This window comes from Mesoplodon densirostris, chromosome 13, assembly GCF_025265405.1.
Source record: "Mesoplodon densirostris isolate mMesDen1 chromosome 13, mMesDen1 primary haplotype, whole genome shotgun sequence".
NCBI classification, from domain to species: domain Eukaryota; kingdom Metazoa; phylum Chordata; class Mammalia; order Artiodactyla; family Ziphiidae; genus Mesoplodon; species Mesoplodon densirostris.
This window is the reverse complement of record NC_082673.1, coordinates 84,688,328-84,713,452: the sequence shown is the minus strand read 5'-3', so window position 1 is coordinate 84,713,452 and position 25,125 is coordinate 84,688,328. Positions and strand designations below refer to the sequence as shown.

The 25,125-nt window shown below is 46.7% G+C and overlaps 1 protein-coding gene across 1 annotated transcript in view; it reads right to left on the bottom strand.

The window, feature by feature from the left end:
* The window catches only part of TG (thyroglobulin), a 239,070-nt gene that overhangs the window by 168,034 nt on the left and 45,911 nt on the right, over nt 1–25,125 (bottom strand). The window contains exons 21-26 of the mRNA XM_060115916.1: nt 21,676–21,825; nt 19,545–19,715; nt 10,927–11,043; nt 10,283–10,398; nt 6,453–6,561; nt 1,147–1,338 (exon numbers count right to left, since the gene is read on the bottom strand). Of these exons, the coding sequence (XP_059971899.1) occupies nt 1,147–1,338; nt 6,453–6,561; nt 10,283–10,398; nt 10,927–11,043; nt 19,545–19,715; nt 21,676–21,825 (855 nt within the window). The remainder of the gene's footprint in view (nt 1–1,146; nt 1,339–6,452; nt 6,562–10,282; nt 10,399–10,926; nt 11,044–19,544; nt 19,716–21,675; nt 21,826–25,125) is intronic.

Here is a 25,125-nt window from a genome sequence, read left to right as displayed (position 1 = left end):
TCGCCTTGTGTATCGAGTCTGGTGCACAGCGGAGCTCTATACGTGCCTGGATGACAGCACAGATGAGGGAGTGAAGGTTATGGTCCTTCATGGTACCTTCGCCTCCCCAACCACATTCTAAGCTCCTTTTATCAATTCCCAATACCTGGAACATTGGATTGCACAGGTACGGTGATCACCTAAGGTTTATAGCTGACTGTAAGTGAGGGTCATCATAAAAAGATATATAAGACTACTTCACATATTTTTTAATCTTTAGAATTCTCCATAAGCTGAAGCTGCCAATCATGCAGTTGGTTACAGGTAAGTCCCTCTGTCACTAAATTAATAGCATACCAGGAGCCAAGCTCAAGTCTAGCATTTTGCACCCAGTATCTTTATAACGAATAGTCAAATAGGAATTATCATTCTCTCTCTTTCATGGATAAGGGACCTACAACTTAGTTTAAGCACTTTGTTCAAGAAAAGTGACATAGTTACAGAGTGATGACTAGAACCCAGGCCCGTCTGACCGAAGTCCCTTCTCAACCACCACGAGGCTACATAGCCAAGGACACGGATTTATTTTTGTAAACAGAAGTCTATTCCCACTGGTGACAGACAATTGAAAATTCCAGCCCTATGGGTCACGGGACCTGGTATACAGTAGGCACTCAATAAATAATCAATCACTGAATGAATGATCATGGGTGATGGGAATGAACTAACATTTTTCAACCAAATGTGGTGGGTCCAGGTTTCAGAGGTGGCAGTGAGATGCTGTTGAAGATACACCTGGGCTCAAATCTCAGCTCCCTCACTCCGTGACTGTGTCATGAGCAGAGTGATTAGGAGCAGCTGGTTGAATTCTCTGAGCCTCAGTTTCTTGGTTTGTGAAAACAGAGCTCGAAATACCTCCTCTGAAGGCAGCACTAAGGAAAAACGTGGTATTAAAACGCAAAGTGGCCAACATAGTATGTATGTGACCTGTTGGAAGGGTCATGATAGTCCCTAATTTTGTGAATATCACATTCTAAGTGAGTGCGGCCGCTTCCCCAGGCATTCTCCGTGTTGTGTATCCTGTCTTCTGCAATCCCACGCCTTCCCCAAACTCTGAAGACTGCAGGTCGTGGAAGAGGGAAGTCCCAGCCCTCACTGTCATGTTACCTCCTTGGACCTGCGTGAGGATGAAGCCATCGCAACAGGAATCACGGTCACAGGCAAGAAGACAGAAGAGATGGACTTCGGTCAGAGTGGTTCCTGACGCTGAGAAGGCGACGGGGCTGTACATTCCGGAGAGTACACTTTGGAAACCAGTCTTTTCAAAGCTTTTCTGACCTGTCCTGGTGAATTCTTGGCCTGGGGAAAAGGTAGAAAAAAAATTTTTTTAAGATCTCAAAACAATGCAGAGTTGAGCAGAGCGTGCTGGTCACATGACAGTGGGCCCTCTGACCACACCAGGTACAGGGTGCGGTCCACCGAGATGCTCTCTGTGCCATGAAAATCCTGGGCCTCCTGTGTGTGCAGAGCAATGGAGCCCACCAAAGCCATGGCCCCAGACCAGCAGACCTGGACAAACACCCACCACACCTTTGAGGGTCTGAAGGGGAGGTGTGGAGAACTGGCATTTATTATGGTTTTTATTATTACCAGCAAACATTTATTGAGCTCTAACTATACGCACAGACACCAGGCCACGTGCTTTACCTAGACAACCTCATTTAATGTTCACTGCCCTTGAGTTCGGTTCGGACTGCTCTGCTGTCACGTGTGTTTCTGTAAGACAAAGTGGTTTGAACACGTGGTGCACAGGCAGCTCGGCCGCTGCAATGCTGAGGCTGCATTGGCTGATCTGCAGTGTTCACAGCTTGTCGCTGCCTTGTGTCATCAAACTACAAGTGAACGCGGCACATACACATGCAGCTGAAGGCAGCAAGCTTCAGAAACACAGGACTACATGATGCCCATCAGCCCACGGACTTCCTCTTGCCTCAGACTGGCCAGCGGCTCTGTCTTCAAAGTGAGGACTGCGATTTCCCCTCCTCTTCCTGCATCTTTGTGCCTCAACATCTTCAGGCCCTCCCCTCCCCCATCAGGCTACCCTGCCCTCCACATTTACTGTAGCATTTCTTTGTGATGGATTCAATATGTCTGTTTTTAAAGTTTTGCTAGCATTTTAAATAGGACTGTTACTGTTTTTGTCAGTCCTCTGGCTAGAAGAGGCATGGTTTGGGTTTTGCCTGTCCCTAAGTCTCGTTTTCCCATAAAAGCCCAGTTATTTTTAGAGCATCTTTTTGCAAATATGAGGTTTTTTCAGATACATATATTTCACTGTAGCCAACATGTCTGTTCTATTATTATACCCATTTTGCACTTGAGGAAAGAGAACCTTAACGAGTGAACAGTCTGGCCTAGGTCCACACAGCTGGTGGTGGCAGGAAGAACACCAGAGCCTGTGCTCTTGGCCACCCTGACCTCCCAGTGGCCTGGCAGGTCACCAGGTCTTAACCAACACATGCACCTAAAGGTGGTGGAGACCTTACAGCGTGGGAGCAAGAGTGCAAGCTTCAGAACCAGGCGGACCCGAGTGTGAATCCCCGCAGCGCCCCTGGCAAGTGAGTTCTTCGGTCCTCCGAGCCTCAGCTTTCCCTTCTGTAACCGGCAATGATGGTATATAATCCTCACAGATGCTGAGCAGATGAAAAGATAGACTGGACATTCAAAGGCTGAACCATGAGCTTGGCCCTTAGCTGACGCTCAGCAGATACATTACAGGTCTCCAAAAAGCCAGCATCTTCTCCCTCCAAGCCTTCGCTCACGCAGCCCCCCTCTGCCTGACTGTCCTCTAACTGTGCCAGGCCAAGCCCCCGCCCACCCTTCGCCAAAGCCCAGCTCGACTTAAAGGGCCCACCTCCCAGCTTTGTACGGTTAGAATTCACCCCCCTCCCCTGATCTCTCGTACATCCTCTCTGTGCCTCTACTACGGCTCTGTCATCCTTCGCCCCACGGTTAAGCCACCTGAGACAGCTACTGCCGCCCCACCAGCTGCGATTCCCCGGACACAGTCCCCGCTCCCACAAGCAGGAGTCACAAGCCATGTGTGACTACTCGAAGATCAATTTCAGTGCATCAGAGTTCATGCTGCAATAGCCACATTCCAAGTGCTCAGTGGCTACATGTGGCTACTGGCTGTCATTTTGGACAGCAGAGACTTACTGAGCATTTCCATCCCTGCGGAAAGTTCTACTGCACAGTGCTGCCCTGGATGGTAGGGCCGCGTCTCAGCTCGCTGGGCATCCTCCACACAGACTGCACAGAGGACCACCTGCCCTGAGGTCTGGGCATGGTGGGTTCCTTCTCATCCTTAGTTCTGACATTCCCTTCTCTGAAGCTCCTTCCCTGAGCACCCAAAGCAGCTCATGTTCATTTTTCTTTTCCTTTTAAATGGTCACAAAATATACATAACAAACAGTTTACCACTTTAACCGTTTTTAAGTGTATAGTTCAGTGGCATTAAGAACATTCATGATATTGAGCACCATCACCCCATCCACCTCCAGAACTTTTCATCCTCCTGACTGAAACTCTGTCCCCATCAGATACTAACTCCCCCCGCCCCCCGCCAGCCCTGAGTAACTACTGTTCCATTTTCTTCTCCATGAATTTGGCTCTTCTAGGTAGCCCACGTCCATCTTTACCCCAATGCCCTGTTTCATTTTCAACAAAGCACTTATCACCCTCTGAAGTGCTTTTATTGCTGGACCAATTCTTCTATCAATCAGGGATTCTGTCTGTTTCGATCACAGCGGCATCCACAGCACCTGCGAAGTGTGTGTCCTTCCACAGGCACTCAGTAAACATGTATGGGGCGTGCGGTGCCGGGCTCACCCACACGGTGGTGGAGTCCTAGACAATGGATCAGGTCTGGGAGATGTTCCCGAGTTGGGGGAGGTCGGGCCTACAGTCCTTGGTCCACCTGGATGCAGTGTGACAAGATGCTTCCTGTTTCTAGGCTTCACCTGTGACATGAGGGCTAGATAATCTCCAAGGAACCTTCAGGCCCTGACTTCCTTTGATACTGAAAAATCACATGGCTCCTCCTCCACAGTCAAGGCCACAGACCTTAAGTGGGTCTGGACAGAGGACGGCCCTGGAGGATGGACCAAGCTGTCCCATCTTCCAGGTCACTTAAGCGCAGGCATGCGGAGGGACATGCTGACTACCTACTGGGTGCCATGGACTGTGCAGGAGACTTTCAGAAACTGTGTCCTTTTCTGCTCAGCTGTACCATTTTATTCCCACTTTACAGAAAGTAAAATAAAGAAGTTGTTCCTGATCAAAGATAGAACTAGTACGTTGGGAGCGGGGGAGTCGAAAGCCAGATCCAGTTTACCTCCCTTCTCTTTTCATTACAACAGAACCCAGAATGGCTGTGTCTGTGCATTTTCTGCTTGAAAATATAAAAGGCAAAACAAAACAAAACAAAACAAAAAGGCAAAACAAAACAAAAAATGGCAAAAAAACATTGTTGCCCTCGATTTAGCTTGGCAGCAAAGAAGCTTCACAATTTCCCTTGCAATTTTCCCCCAAAGTATAAATTTCAGGAGACAAGGAGGAGAAAAAAATAACAAACACTTAAAAAGAAATACAATTGCCTTTAAAAAAAATATGATAAAAGGCCAAAGTAGGGTTTTAAAGAACATTTTTGAGAGGGGTTACTTGTTTTATTTTGGTTTTCCTTTTCAGAAAATAATCTCTGTGCTCTGTCATTTTTCAAAATGGGTAGTAAAAATAATTGGAATAAACACTGGGGCAGACATTCTAAAACCTGGCCAGAGATCAGAGAAAACCCAGCTCTGCTGGACTCCATTCTCCCAGGGGAGCTCTCATTTCAGACAGGATGGAGGTATTAGGCGAAAGAAGGACCAGAGACAAAAGTATACAGACGCTTGTCCCTGCCGTAGGCTGAGCCTGCTACCGAGGTCAGCCGAGGCCCTGGGCCTGGTCCGAGGCATCCTCTCCATCGCCAGCTGCTCGCAGCGCAATTCTGAAGCTGCTGGGAGCGGGCTGCCTGCCCGGAGCTTCAGACCTAAGGAAGTGACATGCCTGCCACCTTCATTCCAACCCCCGCCCCCCACCTCCTGTCCTCGCTCAGGTCCCCTGGCCTATCTTCCGGTCCACAGCCATTGCCTCGGGTCATCGGGAAACTGTTAGCAAGAGTGACAAGGATCGTAGAAGCCCTCCTCTGGCTCTTCACCACACGCCACACACTGTTTTAAAAGCATCGCATCATTCTGAAAGCATCTTCATTCCCACCTCCCAACAACCTCAGTTCACCTGCGACTCCTGTTTGACTAACAGAATCACAGCAGCCTACAATGTCAAGGAACTTGTCCACCGTCACACACAGCTCGTGGTGGCAGAGCTGGGGTCAACCCACCAGACGGGCTCCAGCCCCCTCACCCTTAACCGCAGGAAGCGGGGCCGGGAGAGCGGTGACTAGAAAGGGCATCACAGCTCACGGGCAGAGCATAGTCGTGGGCCAGGGCTCAGGACCCTGCACTGCTGTCCCCTCTCTTGGCCCTGATGGATAGGGCAGAGTCGTGCAGGCTGTAGGATTCTTGGGAAAGACCCACTGCTTCGTTACAGCCACCAAAAGTATCTCCCTGACCCCCTCTGTGAGGCCATGTAGGGGAATCAGACGCACTTAGGTTCAAACCCAGATCCCCAATTTACTAGCAATATGACCTTGGGCAACACTCTTAATCTCTCTGAGCCTCAGTTTCCTCATCTGTAAAACAGGGATTATGATCCCATTTTCACCTTCCTTCAAGAATCTCTGTGAGGGTGGAATGAAAGGTGCCTGGGGAAGTGAGCTGTAAACTATAAAGCACGAGACGGCTTCACTACTCAAAGTGCGGTCCAGGGACCAGCTGCTTTGGCGTCCCTGAGAGGTTATTTGATAGGCAAAATCTTGGCCTTACCCTGACTTACTGACTCGGCATCTGCAGTGTTACCAGCCCCCAGGTAATGTGCATACACACTGCAGCCAGGGAGGTTCTGAGTGCAGGGCAGGGAGAGACAAGAACTCGGAGGTCTGGCTGCTTATGAGAAGGTCTGACAGCTTCCGGGGAGGGTGGACAGGAGAGGGAGGGGGAGTGAAGGTCCGTGAGATGGAGAGTCAGGATGGGCAGCTGCAGAAGCCCAGGGCCTGTGGTCCTGCTGGGGACACCCCCGTGTCACAGGCAGCCACATGAGCTTGCACAGGGCACATGGTGTGGACTCAGCTGGCCTCTGCCCTCAGCCTTTGTGTCTGCTCTGCAACTGAATCGCTCACCTGCAGGATGCGCCTCCCTGTCCCTTGCGCTGGGGGCAGCGAGGCTCCTCTCTAAACACGTCCTGCGGGAAAGCAGCCCCAGACACTGAACAGGCTAAGCCACCGGGGCCCCGAGCTACCCAGCTCATCAACCTACCCTTTTTCAGATACACAGCTGGAGAGTCTCCACCCCTGCTCCTCGCTTTCACCTGGCACATCAGACTTCCAAAGCTAGTGGCCTTCACGGTCCCCAGTCCATCTTCCTCCTAAACAGGGAAAGAGGCGGAATTATCGTCCGGTGACATTTAACAATTAAATTCAACAAACATTTATTCAACTGTAACCAAAGCTAGGCACGGGGGCTACAAAGATAAATAAGAGAAGATTCCTGTTCCTTAGTTTCTCCCCATCTATTGAAGCACACAGACATGTAAGCAGTAAACTCCAGCCCAGAGTGTTAGCTGCAAAGACATGTGTAATAAAAGAGGAGATAACTACCCCTGAAGAAGGAGTGGTTAACTCTATGGAGAAAGGGGAGCTGGAAAATTTTCCCAGAAAAAGTGAACCTGGGTGGGGTTCTGACGTATAAATAAGAGTTTGTCAGATGGAAACAAGAGAAGGGGGATTGTAAGCAGAAGAAACGGCAGAGATGGAGACCTGGGATCCCGTGGGTGTTTTCATTAACTAGGTCTAGTGGTTCTCAGGGACTGTCAGTTATGAGAGGGGCGTGATGATGGGAGGAGAGAGAGAGAGAGAGAGAGAGAGAGAGAGAGAGAGAGAGAGAGAGAGAGGCAGGGTCCAGCCCCGGGAAGACCTTGTGTGGCACACAGCTTGTACACAGGGAGGATCAGGGGAAGGTTCTTTAGCCTGGAAATGGGGAGGTCAGGCTTCTAAAGATCTTGCTGTTTTCCAGTGCCTCTGACCCCTAGGTCCAGAGCTCTTGCTGGGTGGGCATGGTAGGCTAAATCTGTATCAATTTCTGTCTCGTTTCTAGTATTTTGCCCCCTCCTTGCCCCCACCCCCTGCAAAGTTGCCCAACTTTGAGTTTCCCAGTTGAATTTTGGGAATCTGGGGAGGGCAGAGGCTAAAACAAAGGCTATTTGAAGGCAACAACTCTCCTTGCTTTTTGAAAAACACCGAACTCACTGAACGGATGATGGCCTGAGGAGGGAAGAAGGGCCTTTGAGGAGGCGGGATTCCTGCAGACTGAGAAGGACCTGAGTCTTGGGCCCCAGATTACAGGAGCTCTGGCCCCGTCTGCAGTCAGGCTCTGCTGGGTGGCAGCGGGCTCTGAGGGAGGGGGCGGAGGTAACCCAAAGCACGGGGCTCCTGCCTTAGCAAGAGTCCCTTCCCCACCCCGAGCCTGGCCCAGACCCAGTGGCGCCAAGGGGCCTGAAGTCAGCTCCTGGGACCGTGGCCTCAGCTCTGGGCTGGGTGGACTGATCCCTCATGGTCAAAGGCACTGCAGGGCCCCGGCCCCGGAGAGGAGCCTTACTAATGGTTGAGATGGAATCCCCGTCGACCTGATGTGTGGATAACACACTAACAACCATGGTGAAGACTAGGACAAAGGTCACTGAGCATTTCCTCTGCAGCAGAAACTGTCCTGTGAGCTTTCCCATGTATGACTTCACAACAGTCCTGTGACGCGGGTGCTGTTATTACCCCATATTTATGGGGGCTCTGAGGAACCAAGGTGCAAAAGAGCAACAGACAAGTAGTGGGGCTGGGACTTGAACCCAGGCAACCTGGCTCCAGAGTCGCTTTCTAACTACTCTCCCTGTAAGACAGTGTCTCTCATGGGCTGAGGGGTTGAAGTTAGAGTTAGTTCCCTTTTTAAATAAAATGAAATGTTGTATATCTTGTAGACTAAAATCCACACTTACTGAGCAAGCAGCTGTCAGCAGAGGATCAGATGATCAATAATCTAAGATGTTTACTCACAGAAATGCCAGGTTCTTAGTAAGCACTCAACAAATGTCAGCTCTTTCTGTTATTATTAATTCTATAAGCTGGTTCTGATCCCTTAGGGAAACACAAGTAGTAGACGTTCTTTAAATCAGGGATTCCCAAGGACTTGACAGTTGCCTAGGGAACCACTGTCACTGACAGCTGTGACCCTCAGACCATAAAGGCCCTGACGGAAGTCTGGACAGAGGTGTCCTATTATTAGCAGAATCACTCACCATGGACCAGCCAAGATGCGGGAGCAGCACCTGGACCCTGATAACAAATAAGCCCAGCTTGTCTGCACTGTCCCAGGGCAGGAGAGGCAACACTGAGAGCACGGCTCAGTCCTGACCTTAATGGGTTAAGGTGGTGAGTTCCTGCTGAGACCAGCCTACTAGCCCATCCTCCCTCCCCCACCCCACCCCCTTTTCCCCCCGATATATCTTAAGGCAGGTCTGAATCATGATCGCAAAAACAAATAAAGGTGCGGTTATCCTCCTCAAAATGCTTTAAACTCAAAAGAAGGGAACGTGTCCTCAACAATCTACTGTGTGTATGGAGTTAGTGTCTCGGATCCTCACCAGACTCCATCTTACCGATGAGGAGACAGAGGTTAAGGAACCTGCACATGGTAAACAGCCCCAAAATGACAGGGTTGAGATTCAATCCAAGAGAGCTCCCTGTTCTTCTCAAGATCCTACAGTTCCAGGCCCCAGCTTGAGTCCAAAAATTCAGGGGTCCACCTTCCATGCTGTTTCTGGGCTGTCACTTATGAATATGCACTTTCACACAAGCACTGGTACCTGGTGCTGATGCAAAATTGCTAACAGGGGACCTTCCTGGTGGTACAGTGGTTAAGAATCCGCCTGCCAATGCAGGGGACACGGGATCGAGCCCTGGTCCGGGAAGATCCCACATGCCAGGGAACAACTATGCCTGTGAGCCATGGCCGCTGAGCCTGCGCTCTAGAGCCCGCAAGCCACAACTACTGAGCCCGCGTGCTACAACTACTGAAACCACGTGCCTAGAGCCCGTGCTCCACAACAAGAGAAGCCACCACAATGAGAAGCCCACTCACCGCAACTAAGAGTGGCCCCCGCTCACCACAACTAGAGAAAGCCCGCACACAGCAACGAAGACCCAACGCAGCCAAAAATAAATAAATAAAATAAATAAATGTATTAAAAAAAACTGCTAACAAATCTATATGCCCTTAAATGTGAGATAAATGAGGTCCATGCAAAGAATGGATTGGTATGTTGCCATTAAAAAGAACAAGGGTCATTTTTTAGATACAGAAAGATAAATATTATGTAAGAAAATCAAGGTAGAAAAGAATATGTATTGTAAAATATTAGCATGTAAACAAAAATGTTTTTATGTAATAAACACTTATAAACACATAGAAATGTTCTGGAAGGATCCATAAGGAATGGAGGAGTGAAAATGGAGATTTGCATGTGGCTAAGAGTTAGGAAGTTAGGAGAATTTCTTTTCACTTCATACCTTTCTGTCCTAATTCATGGTTACAATGAAATTGCTGATACCCGACCAGCTTTGACTTACTGAAACAGCAATTTCATGTGGTTCTAACTAATATTTAACTTTCTTTTCCCTTTTAAGCCATAATCATGTTTTACTTCTACAATGGGAAAGAATGCTGGGGTCTGGGGCTCAGAGAGACAGATGGTATTTTGGTCTCTGGACAATGTCCTGGCGTGTCCAGTGGCTCAAGCTACCCAATGAGATAAGCAGGTGGGGGACAGGGGGCTCATCACTGAAATCCTCTTCTGATGGATCTGTCTGGAAATGGTGCTGCTCAGATAAACAGTCCCTAAGTTAACTTCATCCTGAGCCATCACTGGTCCTCTGCAGTTTCAATTTCCCAAAGTCCCATCGTTTTGAAGAAATAGAGGTAATGTGGGATCAGCTATTGACAATCTCATTCCATCACCTGATCAAAGTGGTGTCACTTCAATCAGGGCATGTCTGATGTAGGACAAGAGACAGACCCACCATGCAGCTGCCATGACTCACCCGACCAGAAGTTGTGCAGGTGATGTTGTCACTTGCCCAAGCATAGAAATCGCAGGAGACTTCTGGTCCTGCCGTGGACACAGTGAGGAAGCTGCAGGTTTCATCTAGTGCACAGTCTGCAAGCACCATGGGACAGTCACCCACCAGTCCCTCAGGAGATGCTGAGGACAGACGGACACATACCCCTACTCCCTGCCCCTCAAACACACACACACACACACACACACACACACACACACAGTAACATGGGTTACAATGACTATTCATGGAGGATTGGAGGATTATGAGATAAAGCTCGTAAAGATGAATACTCAGTAAGTGGTAGTTGTTATTACCCATCCCTGGCTTGACCGCTGAAATAAACAGATACATCTCCTGATCTGGACAAAATGCTCTACAAGGAATGAATGTCCTTCAATTCTGCTCCCTGACATCTGGCAGAGCCTCGTTCTTGGCAGGTGGTGGATGCACTATAAACTCCTAACTGAAATTATGAGTTGGATGCACATTTTGAGAATCAAGTGATTTACAAAGTATTTTTTATAACATATATTTGATGATCATTTCAAGGGTTGTACTTGATGTGTCTTGCAAGATCAGCACAGCATATTCATACAGCACTACCCAGGTGCCCGGCCCCTCACCTGCCAAGCACTGCGTCAGTGAGGACTCAGAACCGGGAACGTCGGACTTGACCACCACAGCAACATCTGCATCGAAGATCACCTTAGATTCTGGGAGCTTCTCAAATTTCCTCATCACTGAAAGGAAAGCAAATCTGTGAAATTTGACTCTGAGGGGTCTGGGGCCTCTGCAGAGAAGCCAAAAAGAGTTTTAGGTCAAGAAATCACTTCCCACTCACAGCCCTTGGTTACACAGGTGTTCCAAAATGAGAAATTCCCTTTTAAGGGTAGTTCCAGAATGCTGCCTCATGGCTAATACTGAGAGCTATAACTTGCCATGTCTCCTTTTTCCACCTCATTGTCAGGAAGTAAGAAGAATAATTTAATATTGTATTAGTTCTCACAACTCCCTTTTCACATTGATATTGATTTTCTATCTAAATTTATATTTCCTTGTCCTTATCTTTTTTTTTTTTTTTTTTTGCGGTACGTGGGCCTCTCACTGTTGTGGCCTCTCCTGTTGCAGAGCACAGGCTCCGGACGCGCAGGCTCAATGGCCATGGCTCATGGGCCCAGCTGCTCCGCAGCATGTGGGATCCTCCCGGACCGCAGCACAAACCCACGTCCCCTGCATCGGCAGGCGGAGTCTCAACCACTGCACCACCAGGGAAGCCCACTGTCCTTATCTTTGAATGCTAATGATATCTCATAATTATTTTATGTATAATTCTATAAATAAAATATTTTATTTATAATGATATCTCATATTTATTTTAAAACAACTTGTCCACTTTCTGGAAAGAAGTAAGTTATTTTTAAAAGACAAATAAAACACGTGCACATGGGCTCACGTAAGTCTGAAAATGTGTCATGAGGCTCAGATATGTTCATGATAGTATTTGTTTAAATGATATGTTAGCATCTGTTTTCCCAGGTACCATCAACACACCTGAGCTCCTATCTGTAGGAATGACACAGTCACATGCTCATGGAACTAGATAAGAGAGGAGAAAGAAATAAAATTTCTCAAGGCTATGAGACTTGGAACTCACTTTTCACCAAGCAAAAAGCACTGCATGTAACTCTCAAGGAATGAGACTTATCTGACAATCCAAAATGCCCAAGAGTGTCAATATTTTGCAGATAACTATCAAAAGCAAACCCTGAAGTGCATGAGTACTAGTTTTTTGAAGACATGATTATAAACATGTATGTAGGCCCTCATTCTCACACATATCCACTGCTTTATAAAAGAGACCATGTCTGAGTTGGTTTTCATCACGTCAATAAATTCAAAGCCATCCAAAGCAATATATTCTCAGTTTTCATAATAAGTGCAGAAAAAGTTTATTACCTTTGGAGTGGGAATGGGAGAGGGCAGTATTAATATAATAGAAATGGCATGTATTAAGCCTTCAAAAATCTTGATATAAAAATTCTAATTTTGAGAGGACCTTCAAGATGGCAGAGGAGTAAGACATGGAGATCACTTTCCTCCCCACAAATACATCAAAAATAAATCTACATGTGGAACAACTCCTACAAAACACCTACTGAACGTGGGCAGAAGACCTCAGACTTCCCAAAAGGCAAGAAATTCCCCACATACCTGGGTAGGGCAAAAGAAAAAAAGGAAAAACAGAGAAAAAAGAATAGGGATGGGACCTGCCCCTCTGGGAGGGAGCTGTGAAGGAGGAAAAGTTTCCACACACTAGGAAGCCCCTTCACTGGTGGAGATGGGGGGTGAGCAGGGGGGAAGCTTCAGAGCCATGGAAGAGAGTGCAGCAACAGGGGTGAGGAGGGCAAAGCGGAGAGACCCCCGCACAGAGGATTGGTGCCAACCAGCACTCACCAGCCCGAGAGGCTTGTCTGCTCACCCTCCAGGGTGGGTGGGGGCTGGGACCACAACTCTATGAGACTAGACATCAATTACAGGAAGAAAACTGTAAAAAATACAAACACATGGAGGCTAAACAGTACACTATTAAATAACCAAAAGATCACTAAAGAAATCAAAGAGGATTTCAAAAATACCTAGAAACAAATGACAATGAAAACACGACAACCCAAAACCTATGGGATGCAGCAAAAGCAGTTCTAAGAGGGAAGTTTACAGCAATACAATCCTACCTCAAGAAACAAGAAAAATCTCAAACAGACAACCTAACTTTAAACCTAAAGCAATTACAGAAAGAACAAAAAAAAAACCCCAAGTTAGCAGAAAGAAAGAAATCATAAAAATGAGATCAGAAATAAATGAAAAAGAAATGAAGGAAACGATCTCAAAGATCAATAAAACTAAAAGCTGGTTCTTTGAGAAGATAAACAAAATTGATAAACCATTAGCCAGACTCATCAAGAAAAAAAGAGAGAAGAACTCAAATCAACAGAATTAGAAATGGAAAAAGAGAAGTAACAACTGACACTGCAGAAATACAAAGAATCATGAGAGATTACTACAAGCAACTATATGCCAATAAAATGGACAACCGGAAAGAAATGGATAAATTCTTACAAAAGTACAACCTTCCAAGACTGAACCAGGAAGAAATAGAAAATATGAACCAACCAATCACAAGCACTTAAAATGAAACTGTGGTTAAAAATCTTCCAACAAGTAAAAGCCCAGGACTAGATGGCTTCACAGGCAAATTCTATCAAACATTTAGAGAAGAGCTAACACCTATCCTTCTCAAACTCTTCCAAAATATAGCAGAGGGAGGAACACTCCCAAGCTCATTCTACGAGGCCACCATCACCCTGATACCAAAACCAGAGAAAGATATCACAAAATAAGAAAACTATAGGCCAATATCACTGATGAACATAGATGCAAAAATCCTCAAGAAAATACTAGCAAACAGAATCCAACAGCACATTAAAAGGATCATACATCATGATCAAGTGGGGTTTATCCCAGGAATGCAAGGATTCTTCAATATATGCAAATCAATCAATGTGATAAACCATACTAACAAATTGAAGGAGAAAAACCACATGATCCTCTCAATAGGTGCAGAAAAAGCTTTCGACAAAATTCAACACCCGTTTATGATAAAAACCATCCAGAAAGTAGGCATAGAGGGAGCTTACCTCAACATAATAAAGGCCATATATGACAAATCCACAGCCAACATCGTTCTCAATGGTGAAAAACTGAAACCATTTCCACAAAGATCAGGAATAAGACAAGGTTGCCCACTCTCACTGCTATTATTCAACATAGTTTTAGAAGTTTTAGCCACAGCAATCAGAGAAGAAAAAGAAATAAAAGGAATCCAAATCGGAAAAGAAGAAGTAAAACTGTCACTGTTTGCAGATGACATGATACTATACATAGAGAATCCTAAAGATGCTATCAGAAAACTACTAGAGCTAATCAATGAATTTAGTAAAGTAGAAGGATACAAAATTAATGCACAGAAATCTCTTGCATTCCTACACACTAATGATGAAAACTCTGAAAGAGAAATTAAGGAAACACTCCCATTTACCATTACAACAAAAAGAATAAAATACCTAGGAATAAACCTACCTAAGGAGACAAAAGACCTGTTTGTAGAAAAGTATAAGACACTGATGAAAGAAATTAAAGATGATAGAAACAGATGGAGAAATATACCATGTTCTTGGATTGGAAGAATCAACCTTGGGAAAATGATTTTACTACCCAAAGCAATCTACAGATTCAATGCAATCCCTATCAAACTACCAATGGCATTTTTCACAGAACTAGAACCAAAAATTTCACAATTTGTATGGAAACACAAAAGATCCCAAACAGCCAAATCAATCTTGAGAAAGAAAAATGGAGCTGGAGGAATCAGGCTCCCTGACTTCAGACTATACTACAAAGTTACAGTAATCAAGACAGTATGGTACTGGCACAAAAACAGAACTATAGATCAATGGAACAGGATAGAAAGCCCAGAGATAAACCCATGAACATACGGTCACCTTATCTTTGATAAAGGAGGTAAGAATATACAGTGGAGAAAAGATAGCCTCTTCCATAAGCGGTGCTGGGAAAACTGGACACCTACATGTAAAAGAATGAAATTAGAACAGTCCCTAATCCCATACACAAAAATAAACTCAAAATGCATCAAAGACCTAAATGTAAGGCCAGACACAATAAAACTCCTAGAGGAAAACATAGGCAGAACACTCTATGACATAAATCACAGCAAGATCCTTTTTGACCCACCTCCTAGAGAAATGGAAATAAAAACAAAAATAAACAAATGGGAACTAATGAAACATAAAACCTTTTGCACAGCAAAAGAAACCATAAACAAGATGAAAAGACAGTCTTCAGAATGGGAGAAAATGTTTGCAAACAAAGCAACTGACATAGGATTAATCTCCAAAACATACAAGTAGCTCATGCAGCTCAATGTCAAAAAAACAAACAACCCAATCCAAAAATGGGCAGAAGGCCTAAATAGACATTTCTCCATAGAAGATATACAGATTGCCAATAAACACATGAAAGAATGCTCAACATCACTAATCATTAGAGAAATGCAAATCAAAACTACAGTGAGGTATCACCTCACACCAGTCAGAATGGCCATCATCAAAACCTCTACAAACAATAAATGCTGGAGAGGGTGGGGAGAAAAGGAATGCTCTTGCACTGTTGGTGGGAATGTAAATTGATACAGCCACTATGGAGAACAGTATGGAGGTTCCTTAAAAAACTAAAAACAGAATTACCATATGACCCAGCAATCCCAGTACTGGGCATATACCTTGAGAAAACCATAAATCAAAAAGAGTCATGTAACATAATGTTCATTGCAGCACTATTTACAATAGCCATGACGTGGAAGCAACCTAAGTGTCTATTGACAGATGAATGGATAAAGAAGATGTGGCACATATATATAATGGAATATTACTCAGCCATAAAAAGAAACAAAATTGAGTAATTTGTAGTGAGGTGGATGGACCTAGAGTCTGTCATACAGAGTGAAGTAACTCAGAAAGAGAAAAAAAAAGTATGCTAATACATATATATGGAATCTAAGGAAAAAAAAGGTCATGAAGAACCTAGGTGTAAGACGGGAATAAAGGCACAGACCTACCAGAGAATGGACTTGAGGATATGGGTAGGGGGAAGGGTAAGCTGTGACAAAGTGAGAGAGTGGCATGGACATATATACACTACCAAATGTAAAATAGATAGCTAGTGGGAAGCAGCCACATAGCACAGGGAGATCAGCTCAGTGCTTTGTGACCACCTAGAGGGGTGGGATAGGGAGGGTGGGAGGGAGATACAAGAGGGAGGGGATATGGAGATATATGTATACGTATAGCTGATTCACTTTGTGATACAGCAGAAACTAACACAACATTGTAAAGCAATTATATTGCAATAAAGATGTTAAAAAACAAATTCTAATTTTACAAAGTGGTCCTTCATTGATCATTGAAGTTGCCAAGTTCATGTGCTCAGCCCATACTCAGTCCCTCCGCTCTCATCTCCTCCTCTCTTTTTTATTTTTTATACTCCCTGTTATCTTATTTATAGGGACCAGAAGCTCCAGTCCAGCAAACACCACATTATACGCAGCCAGTGTCCCTGAGGCTTGGTTGGTATGGACCAGCAGCTTACAGCATTCTAGGAGACTAAATAAAATTTGAATCATTTTTCAGTTTCCAATTAAAATCTTCTCAGGAGCCATAAATGCTGTAAGTTTAGCACTTCAGTTAGAGAATCTGCTGGTTTTCACATAAGGGACACCTTGGTGTTGGAGGTCCTGACATTTCAGAGTTCTGTGAAGAAGCTCATTGACAAACAGAACAGAAACAATTTATGAACTGAGCTACCAATGATTCCATGGCATATTGAGTTAGTGTGCAGATTTATACATTCTTTTGGTATAATCTGCCACATGCCTTACAGATATTTACAAATTTACATACATAACAGATATTTACAAATGTTTTGGGGAAAGTATAAAGGGTCAGCATCTGGGCACATCACTCTATTTGATCATGATTTTGCACAGTGTACTGTGGCTATTTATGTGCCTGTCTCCTTCCAAGACAAGGATAATGTTCTGATGATATTTGAACACCCGCCAGGTATGATAGTGACAGATATATACTAGTTTCCTACTTATTGGATGGATGGATGGATGGATGGGTGGATGGATGGATGGATGGATGGAAGGATGGATGGATGGATGGAAGGATGGATGGATGGATGGATGATTGCCAAAATCATTACAACACCAGGAAACCAGGGCAGAACATTATGAAGATGGTGTAATTCCAATGGTAGGCGTATTCCTCTGTTTGAGCACTTGACATGGAGTATGAAGTCTTTGATGTGGACCAACAAAGGGCAGAACTAGAAAACTGGATCTAAAGTTAAAGGGAAGATGAGCTTGAAATATTTCCACCGGCCAAGGTCTAAACAAAGGGTTTACCACAGGCAATGTCAGAAAGATCAAGGGGGCCACGCTGAAGTTGCAGCAGAGAGATATAAGGTGAGGAGGCAGCTGGCAATGGGGAAGGAGCACTAGCTCTGGAGTCGGCCAGTCCTGATGCCACCGCCCTCACCAGCTCTGTGTCCCGGGCATGTCTCAACCTCTGAGAGTCTCAGCTGCCTGGTGTGAGGAATAAACAGAGCGGCACGGAGTACCCGGTACCCGGTAACAACTCAGGAAATGCTGGGTCCCTCTGCTCCCTGCAAGGACACCCCGCCTCGGTGCTGGGGCTTGTCAGACTGGCTGCAGGAATTCAGGTGGTGGGAGAATCCCTTTCCCTGATGACCTTTAGGAAATAGTTCCACAGAAGCCCAGATAATTAGAGTCATTCATTCATTGTGTCGACAAGCGCCAGCTACTCTCGAATAGAACAAAAAGGAAGATACAGGTCTAGCCGCAAAGGAACATGTGGTCTAATGAGGCTAGAGTCCAGAGAGGGCCCTGAGGTGGTGCAGCTCTACTGTATCCTGGAGCACCGCAGAGCCACTGAGGAGTTTTAAGGGCAATTGTATAAGTCTAATTGCCTCTTAAGTGCTCTGAAGCACCGTGGGCAAGTCATTGGATGGAGGCAAGGCTGGAGCAGAGAGATGAATCAGGAGGCTACAGCAGTGATCCACGTGTCTGAGGATCCAGGTCGGACAGGGGGAGGTGGTGTCGGGACGCAGAAGGGGCACCGCCCTCGCCGGTGGATACCTGTTCGGGGAATTACACAGCTGACCTCTACGCACTTCGCCTTTTCTAGGGGACAAACACCTCAATAATGAGACTTCAATTCCACGCCCAAAGAGAAAGATCTCAAAGTCAAGTTGAAAGGATTCTGAGACAGCGTGCTGCCATCCCAGTGGGGGCCCAGCTTCTTAACATGGAAATCCTTCTGCATATCCAGAAAGGAAAATCTAAGCTCCAAGCTTTGCATAAGAAGCCAAGATGCTGGAGGCTATTCATAAACCTGAACTTCAGGGAGGCGTCATCAAAGTTGGCAAAGCTGAGCTGTTCCTCATAAACATTTCTGGTGCCACTGATTAAATTGGCCTTTCTGCTCCAGATGAACACAGGGCAGAAAAAGCCAGGAAATGCTTTACAAAGTGCACATTACAATCTGCACAGCCGAGCCAGTGGTACGGGTGCAAAGAGGGCCAGAGTTAAGATGCAAGCACGCAGACTGGTCAGTAATCACCATGGTCCTTGGGCAAGTTGCTTTCCCTCTGAGGACGTCTTCTCCCTCATTTGTAAAGGATAACAAAGATCTGCCTAACTGATCTCTTAAAGCACTTCCAGCTCTAACTCCCCAATTGCTATTTCTGCCCAAGAGGAGGGATACTGACAAATAATAATAAAGATTTTCATTGGATTTGCAATTTATCCATGGACAGACAGACAGACACACACACCCTTGGCATTCATTAACGCTTCGCTAAGGCATTAACAATCCCATTTTACAGATGGGGAAACTGTTGAATGTAAGTGACTTGCCCAGCACTGCACGACCAGTAAAGGGCACCACTGGGATTAAATTAGTTCTGGTCCCATTCCCATGCACCTAGGATTATAGGACTCCTGTCAGTTCTTGCGCACCCATTATCTCATTGAAGAGCTGGGCTCAATGTTTGGCATCTTCAAAGGATAATATTGACCCTCACGGTCTCTCAGGAGGCGAGCAGGAGGCTTCTGGGGTGATGAGCATCAGAGAAGTTGAGCGATTTGCTCTGGGTAACCCAGAAAGTAACATGGAAGAAGGACTGGCACTCGGGTCTTCCCCCAACATCCCACTGAGGGAGAAATGCTGACCAGCTTTTCAGAGGCAAGCTGCCCACAAGAAAGGAAACCTCAGCAGACGAATGATTTTTAAATTCATTTCTCATGATGCTGAAGTATTTAGGGGTGAGGTTTCATGACGTCTGAAATATACTTTCCAATGATTAAAAGAGAGAGAGAGAAAGAGCAAAACAATAACAATTTTTGGATCTGGGTGACGAGTATTTGTTCTTCCTACTATTCTTTCAACTCCTACATAGGTTAAAAGTTTTCGAAATGAAAGGTTGGGGACAACTGCATCTCACATGTCTCTCCCCTTCTAGAAAGCCCTTGGGATTACACGCCCTGTCCCCAGTAGTGGCTGACTTAACGGCCTGCACGTACTCAGACACTGGGCGTCCATCAGCAGGGCCTCCGTCTCTGACCACGGCAGCCTCTGCCCCTCGCCGTCCACGCAGAAGGCCTTCCCGCTGGCCCCATCCCTCTGGCTGGCTCGGTACTGGCCGTCCTGGTCACACCGCAGGCCTGCCTCATTCTTCTGACAGCCAGTGACACCTGGAACCAAAGATGGATACATCGTAGTGCCGTGCCTCTGGGGTCCCCTCCCTGCTGGACTCCAGGCTCCCAGTCCTTGATCAGACGTCCAAGTCACACGTCGGAGCCAGATATCCCCCAGCTTAAAACTTGTCAGTGTCCCCACCCCAACCAAAAAACAAAGTCTGGGCTCGCCTTTGGGCCACTAAGGCCGCTGTGACCTGGCCCCGCCCATCTGATCCTGCACATGCTCCTGTGTGTCCACAGTCAGCCTGGAACACACCTCCTGCTCTGATACCATTTGCTGGGACGCAGGCTCTGCCCCCCGGTTCTTCTCCTGGTGCAGCCTTCTCCCCAGTCTGCAAGGAGTTAACTCTTCACCGGCCAGTCCTCATTTCCTCAGGGAAGCCCCCAGACCCCTGGACGCCCGAGTGTTACACACTCTCTTCTTGACCCACACCTCTGCTCAGAGCCGGGGGCACAGTTATCATTTCCATTTGTCTGCGGGAAGGAACAGTTCGCAGCTGTCTGACTCCCTCCCAAGCAGGCAGGGCCCTCAGCTGGCTTTGCTCCCTATTTTATTCCAGTACCTTGCTCAGTGTCTGACATATAATACAAGCCTCCTACCCACCCCAGGCTTTGATACTGTGATTTATAATAAGACGTAGGTACTTGGTCTTTATCCCCATTTCTGGAAGTTGACATTCAGAGAAGGAAGGTGACTTGGCTGAGGTCACAGTGCTGGTAGGAGGGAGCGTGGGGATGGAAATGGGGTTGGGGGGTGGCGAGCCTCCGCCTCCCCCTCTGCTCCCTGCCAGGTAGGCAGCACCCGCTCCACAGACACAGATCAGCGCACTGCAGGGACCTCCTTTTAAGAAAGGATTCCTCGGGGCCGTGTGACAACGCTTCATGTCATCCCAAACCACAGTGTCTGGGGCCAACGTGTGCAAACTGAGCGGGACGCCTGGGGGTCAAGGACACTCTGAGTTCCTGGGGAAGAGTTCCTCCTCCAGAAGGAATGTCAGACTTCCAGCCTAGGAAATTCCTCTATTTACTTTCTTGGAAGTACCACCCTATTTCCACTGCTCTCCTGACCAAGGAAACTGCCTGTGTCACAGAAGGTGTCTTGATCTCTTTTGATTATTTTACAATTCTAAACACTACTCCGATCTTAAGCAATGCCTCATGTTGACACCATTTCAGAACTAACATGAAAAGATTTGCGACAAGGCAAGTTATGGGCCCCTGCTAGGGAAAACCCAACACTCCCCAGTTGACTGTTAAGTAAACAGGCCAAGTGAAATCACATGACATACAGGAAGGCCACCGGTACACTCAGTCCTGACAGATTCATGGGGCCAGAAAGGGAATATGAGCTACACAGTGGTCATGATCGTAGGTGGAAAACATCTTCCACTTCTTAATCTGATAACATTGACTTACAAAAATCAGAAGTTTCAGAATCAGACAACGCCAAGATCAAAGGCCAGCTATGTCACTTTCTAGCTGAGCGACTTTAGCTAAATTTCTTCCGTGAGCCTTAGCCTTCTTATACGTAAAAGTTGGGCTCATCATGTTTACCTAGAAGGGGAGTTGGGAGGATTGAATGAAGCAACACGGGTAAAATGTCTGGCCTAGCTCTTGACAGAGCATAGGCATTCAAAGGCGGTACCCTTTGGATTACGATCTGTATCCAGTGGTTCTCAAGGGTGGGCAATCTTGCCCCCATCTAGGAGACACTTGGCGTTGTCTGGAGACAGTTTGGTTGTCACACCTTGGTGTGCATGGGTGGTACTACTGGCGTCTAATAGGTAAGGAGCAGTGATGCTGCTAAATAAACATCCTATAATGCAAGGGACAGAGCTCCAAAACGAAGAATTATCTGTCTCAGAATTTCAGTAGTAACAAGGCCGAGATGTCCTGCAGTGTCCCCACGACACTGTAGGGTTTCTCTTTCGAAGCGGGACCCTTTAGAACTTACAGTGAGTCTGGCTGAAAGCTCCAACGGAAATGGTCGTTCTGCCCACGGGACAAGGGACGCAGGCCAGGCTACCTGCCTGTTCTTGGTAGAATCCAGCAGGACAGGGAATACACTGCTCATCCTGAAAATAGCTTCCTTCAGGACACTTAACTAGAAAAGATAAACAGAGCGATGAGGTTAAAGAACAAGACACTAGCTTTATAGTTACAAGCTCAGAACACACAGGGTCTGTGAAACTCCAAAATCAGACAAGAGCTCATTCATTTAACAAATTGCCCACTGAGAATCTGCTATGCGTCAGGCCCTAAGAGGAGGGGATAAGCCGTGAAGAGGGTCGACAAAGCTCCTACTCTCCAGAAGCTGACGGGCTGGTAGGATGAGAGGGTGTCTGACAAGAATGTCAGAGTTGAGTGAAATTAAGCAGGAGCGGAGGGCATGATGGTGAGGAAGGCCCCTCTGAGAGGTGACACGTGAGACCTGATGGGTGAGGAGTCCCCTAGGCCAAGATGCAGAAGAGAATTCTGTGCAGAGAGGACAGCAAGTGTGGAAATCCTGAGGCAGGAATGAGTCTGGATTATTCAAGGAATGGAAAGATAAAAGCCAGCTAAAGCCAGCTACTGAGCTAGAGCTTACTAGACAGAGAGAAGGTTGTCACGGGATGAAGTTGAGAACATCTTGAAAGATGAGCGTCCATCCATAGGTTGCCATGGGAATATGGGAGAGCACAGTGGTGGGTGCAAACTTTGGGGTCAGACGGATCGGGTAAAATCCCCCAGCCCACTCTACCTAAATGCCTCTGGACTTCCCTGAGGCTCCATTTTCTCCTCTGTAAAAAAAAGGATTAATAATATTATCCCGTTGGAGTGCAGTGATGATGTACAGAAAGCACATATCATAATGCCAGACTCATAGGTGCTCAACACATGGTAATTCATTCTAGACTTGAGGGAGTCATTCCTGGCAGCCAACCTCAGCACCTACTCTGTCCAAACAGGGTGCCCTCCCTCTGTGGGGTGATTTCAACAATTCAGCACCATCTCACTCGAATGTGGCCTCTCCCTCTTGGTCAGTCGGTGATGGCATGGCTCAGACCTGGGACTACTGGTAAGTGAGTGAGATGGCCAGGGCACAGGACTGACAGAGGCCCTCACAGTTGGCTTGTGGAGTCTGACTTACTCAGAAACTCCAAGTGTGACCCCGAGAGTGAGGACCTACTCACGTCTTGCACCCTGGATGCCTCATTCACCTCATTCGTCTCCTCCCCGTGCTCCCCTGTCAATCAGCAGTCTCAGTGCTTTCTGTCCCTCTGGTTCTAACACTCCCAACCCTTCCTAATTTGCCTCCTCCCATATGATACGAGCTGAGAAACTAGAAACCCAAACTGGACACATGCATGTCGCATAAGGGTTCTAAGTTGGCATCCCAGAGCTCTGCTCTGAGGCGAGTGTGTGAACTTGGCCACACAGATTCTGACAGCTCAGAGAAGGGGATGGCGGAAGGAGGTTCTATTTTGTCTTTTTTCTTGATTCAGGGTTGTGTTCTGGAGATTTTGCCAAATAACTTCTAGAAGAAGTGAGCTGTTACCCAGTAAGGGTGGGAGCCAAAAGCGTGCCCACTCTTGGGAACGCTGTCCTTGTGCCTGGCACTCCGCTATGTGCTGCATGTACATCACTACAGCACACCCGGGAGTTAGCGTTCCACCCGCACTTCACAGATGAGAAAGCTGAGCCTCAGGACATTCATGCATGACGCCCCCAGCATGCTTTTCTGAAAAGGGCAGGGAGGAAGTAAAATTGTAGAATGCGCCAAGCACAGTGCCATGTGTTACAATGCCACCACGTTATGGGAAAGCTATCAGCGCCATTCTAGCCTGGAGAAAACTCATGTTCAAGGGCAAGGTCAACCAGGCAGCGAGATGATAGGGGTGGGAGTCAAGCCCCCTTCTCGCCAAACCAAAGCCTTTTCTCCACACACCAATTCAACCACCTTCCTTTGACGAAGAAGTGAGCACAAACATGTAGGATGTGCTAGAACGGAGCCAGCGTGGATCTGAGAGCTACTCTCTTGAGCGTGCATATGTATGTGGTATTTCTGAGTAAATCAGAAACTCCAGGCACACCCTGGAAACTGAATGGTGTGTTTTCCGGCCTGCCCTGTGCCATGCACATCTTCGCTCAGAGAGCGGGGTTTCGTTACTTCTATGAGTCACATTGTTGATCATCTCTAGTATTTTTACCTCAGTACTGTGGCTATTTTTTCAAGTAGTCTCCAAGTTCATTGCTAAAGGAAAACAAAACCTTTTAAGCCAGTCTGAGTTGCTGCCTCTGAACCCAGGGTGCAGGTGAAGGAGCAGAAAAAAGAGAGCTGGGAATTTTTGCTGCCATACGTTTCAGGCCCCTCGACCACACGCAAGGAACCTGCGTTCTGTTTCTTTCCATGTCTGACGTCAAGAGTCTTTTCCACCCAAAGGAACCTTTGTGAACATCATGGTGAGGCTCCGTTGCCTCCTTCCCAAGCAGGTGGGTCCCCCCAGAGACCCTGAGTCCACTGCAACAACTGGATGTCTATCCCTCAGTTAAATCCCTTCATGGAAATCACTGGAAAATCCCTGGGGCCTCAGTTCCCTCTTCCGTAAAATGAGGCAATTTGGCCAATTTGAGTTTGCACGTTTCACAAAGCTTTGGGGTTATGCCATCCCTCTAGCCAACCCATTCCCAAAGTCCCCAAGCAACAGCAGCCATGTTTCTGCTGAAGAAAAATATCTGAGGAAGCATAACTGCCCTTCACTCCTTAGCCTGCTTTGCTCAACCCCACCCCTGGCCCCGTCACTCTCCAACTTAAAATTCGCCCCTGGTGACCCCACCAAACCAAGCCCCTTGCTGTGCCCCCAGGCCTCTCCCACTCTGGTCCTCTCCTATCTCTCAGGCCCCATTCTCCAGTCATGCAAACCATGTGCACTGTCCCCATAAAGCCACAGCACTTCGTAACTCCCTGCTTTTGCACTAATCTCCATTTCTGGAATGTCCTTCATCACTTTAGTGAACTCAACATGGGGGCACACACACATACACACACACACACACACACACAAACCACTTCTTGTCTGCTTTTGTCCAAGCGACAATTTTAACTAGCCTGTAAGACTTCACGCCAGCCTTTATAACCCCAGCAAGCCATCCCTGACTGCCCTGACTGGGATGCAAAAGGCTTTTCACATGATATTTTAGCTGTCTTTTCACTTAACCTCTCTTCAGCTAGACTGTGAGCTCCTTGAAAGTGGAGCTATGACTTTTGCTTCCCTAAGAATGTCACATGGTATTTAATACATAATTATATTTTGAAAGTTTGGATGGAATGGATGGATGGATGGAAAGATGGATGGAAGGAAGGACAGATGCATGAATAGAAAGAAGGAAGGAAGGAAAGGAGGGAGGGAGGGAGGAAACAAGA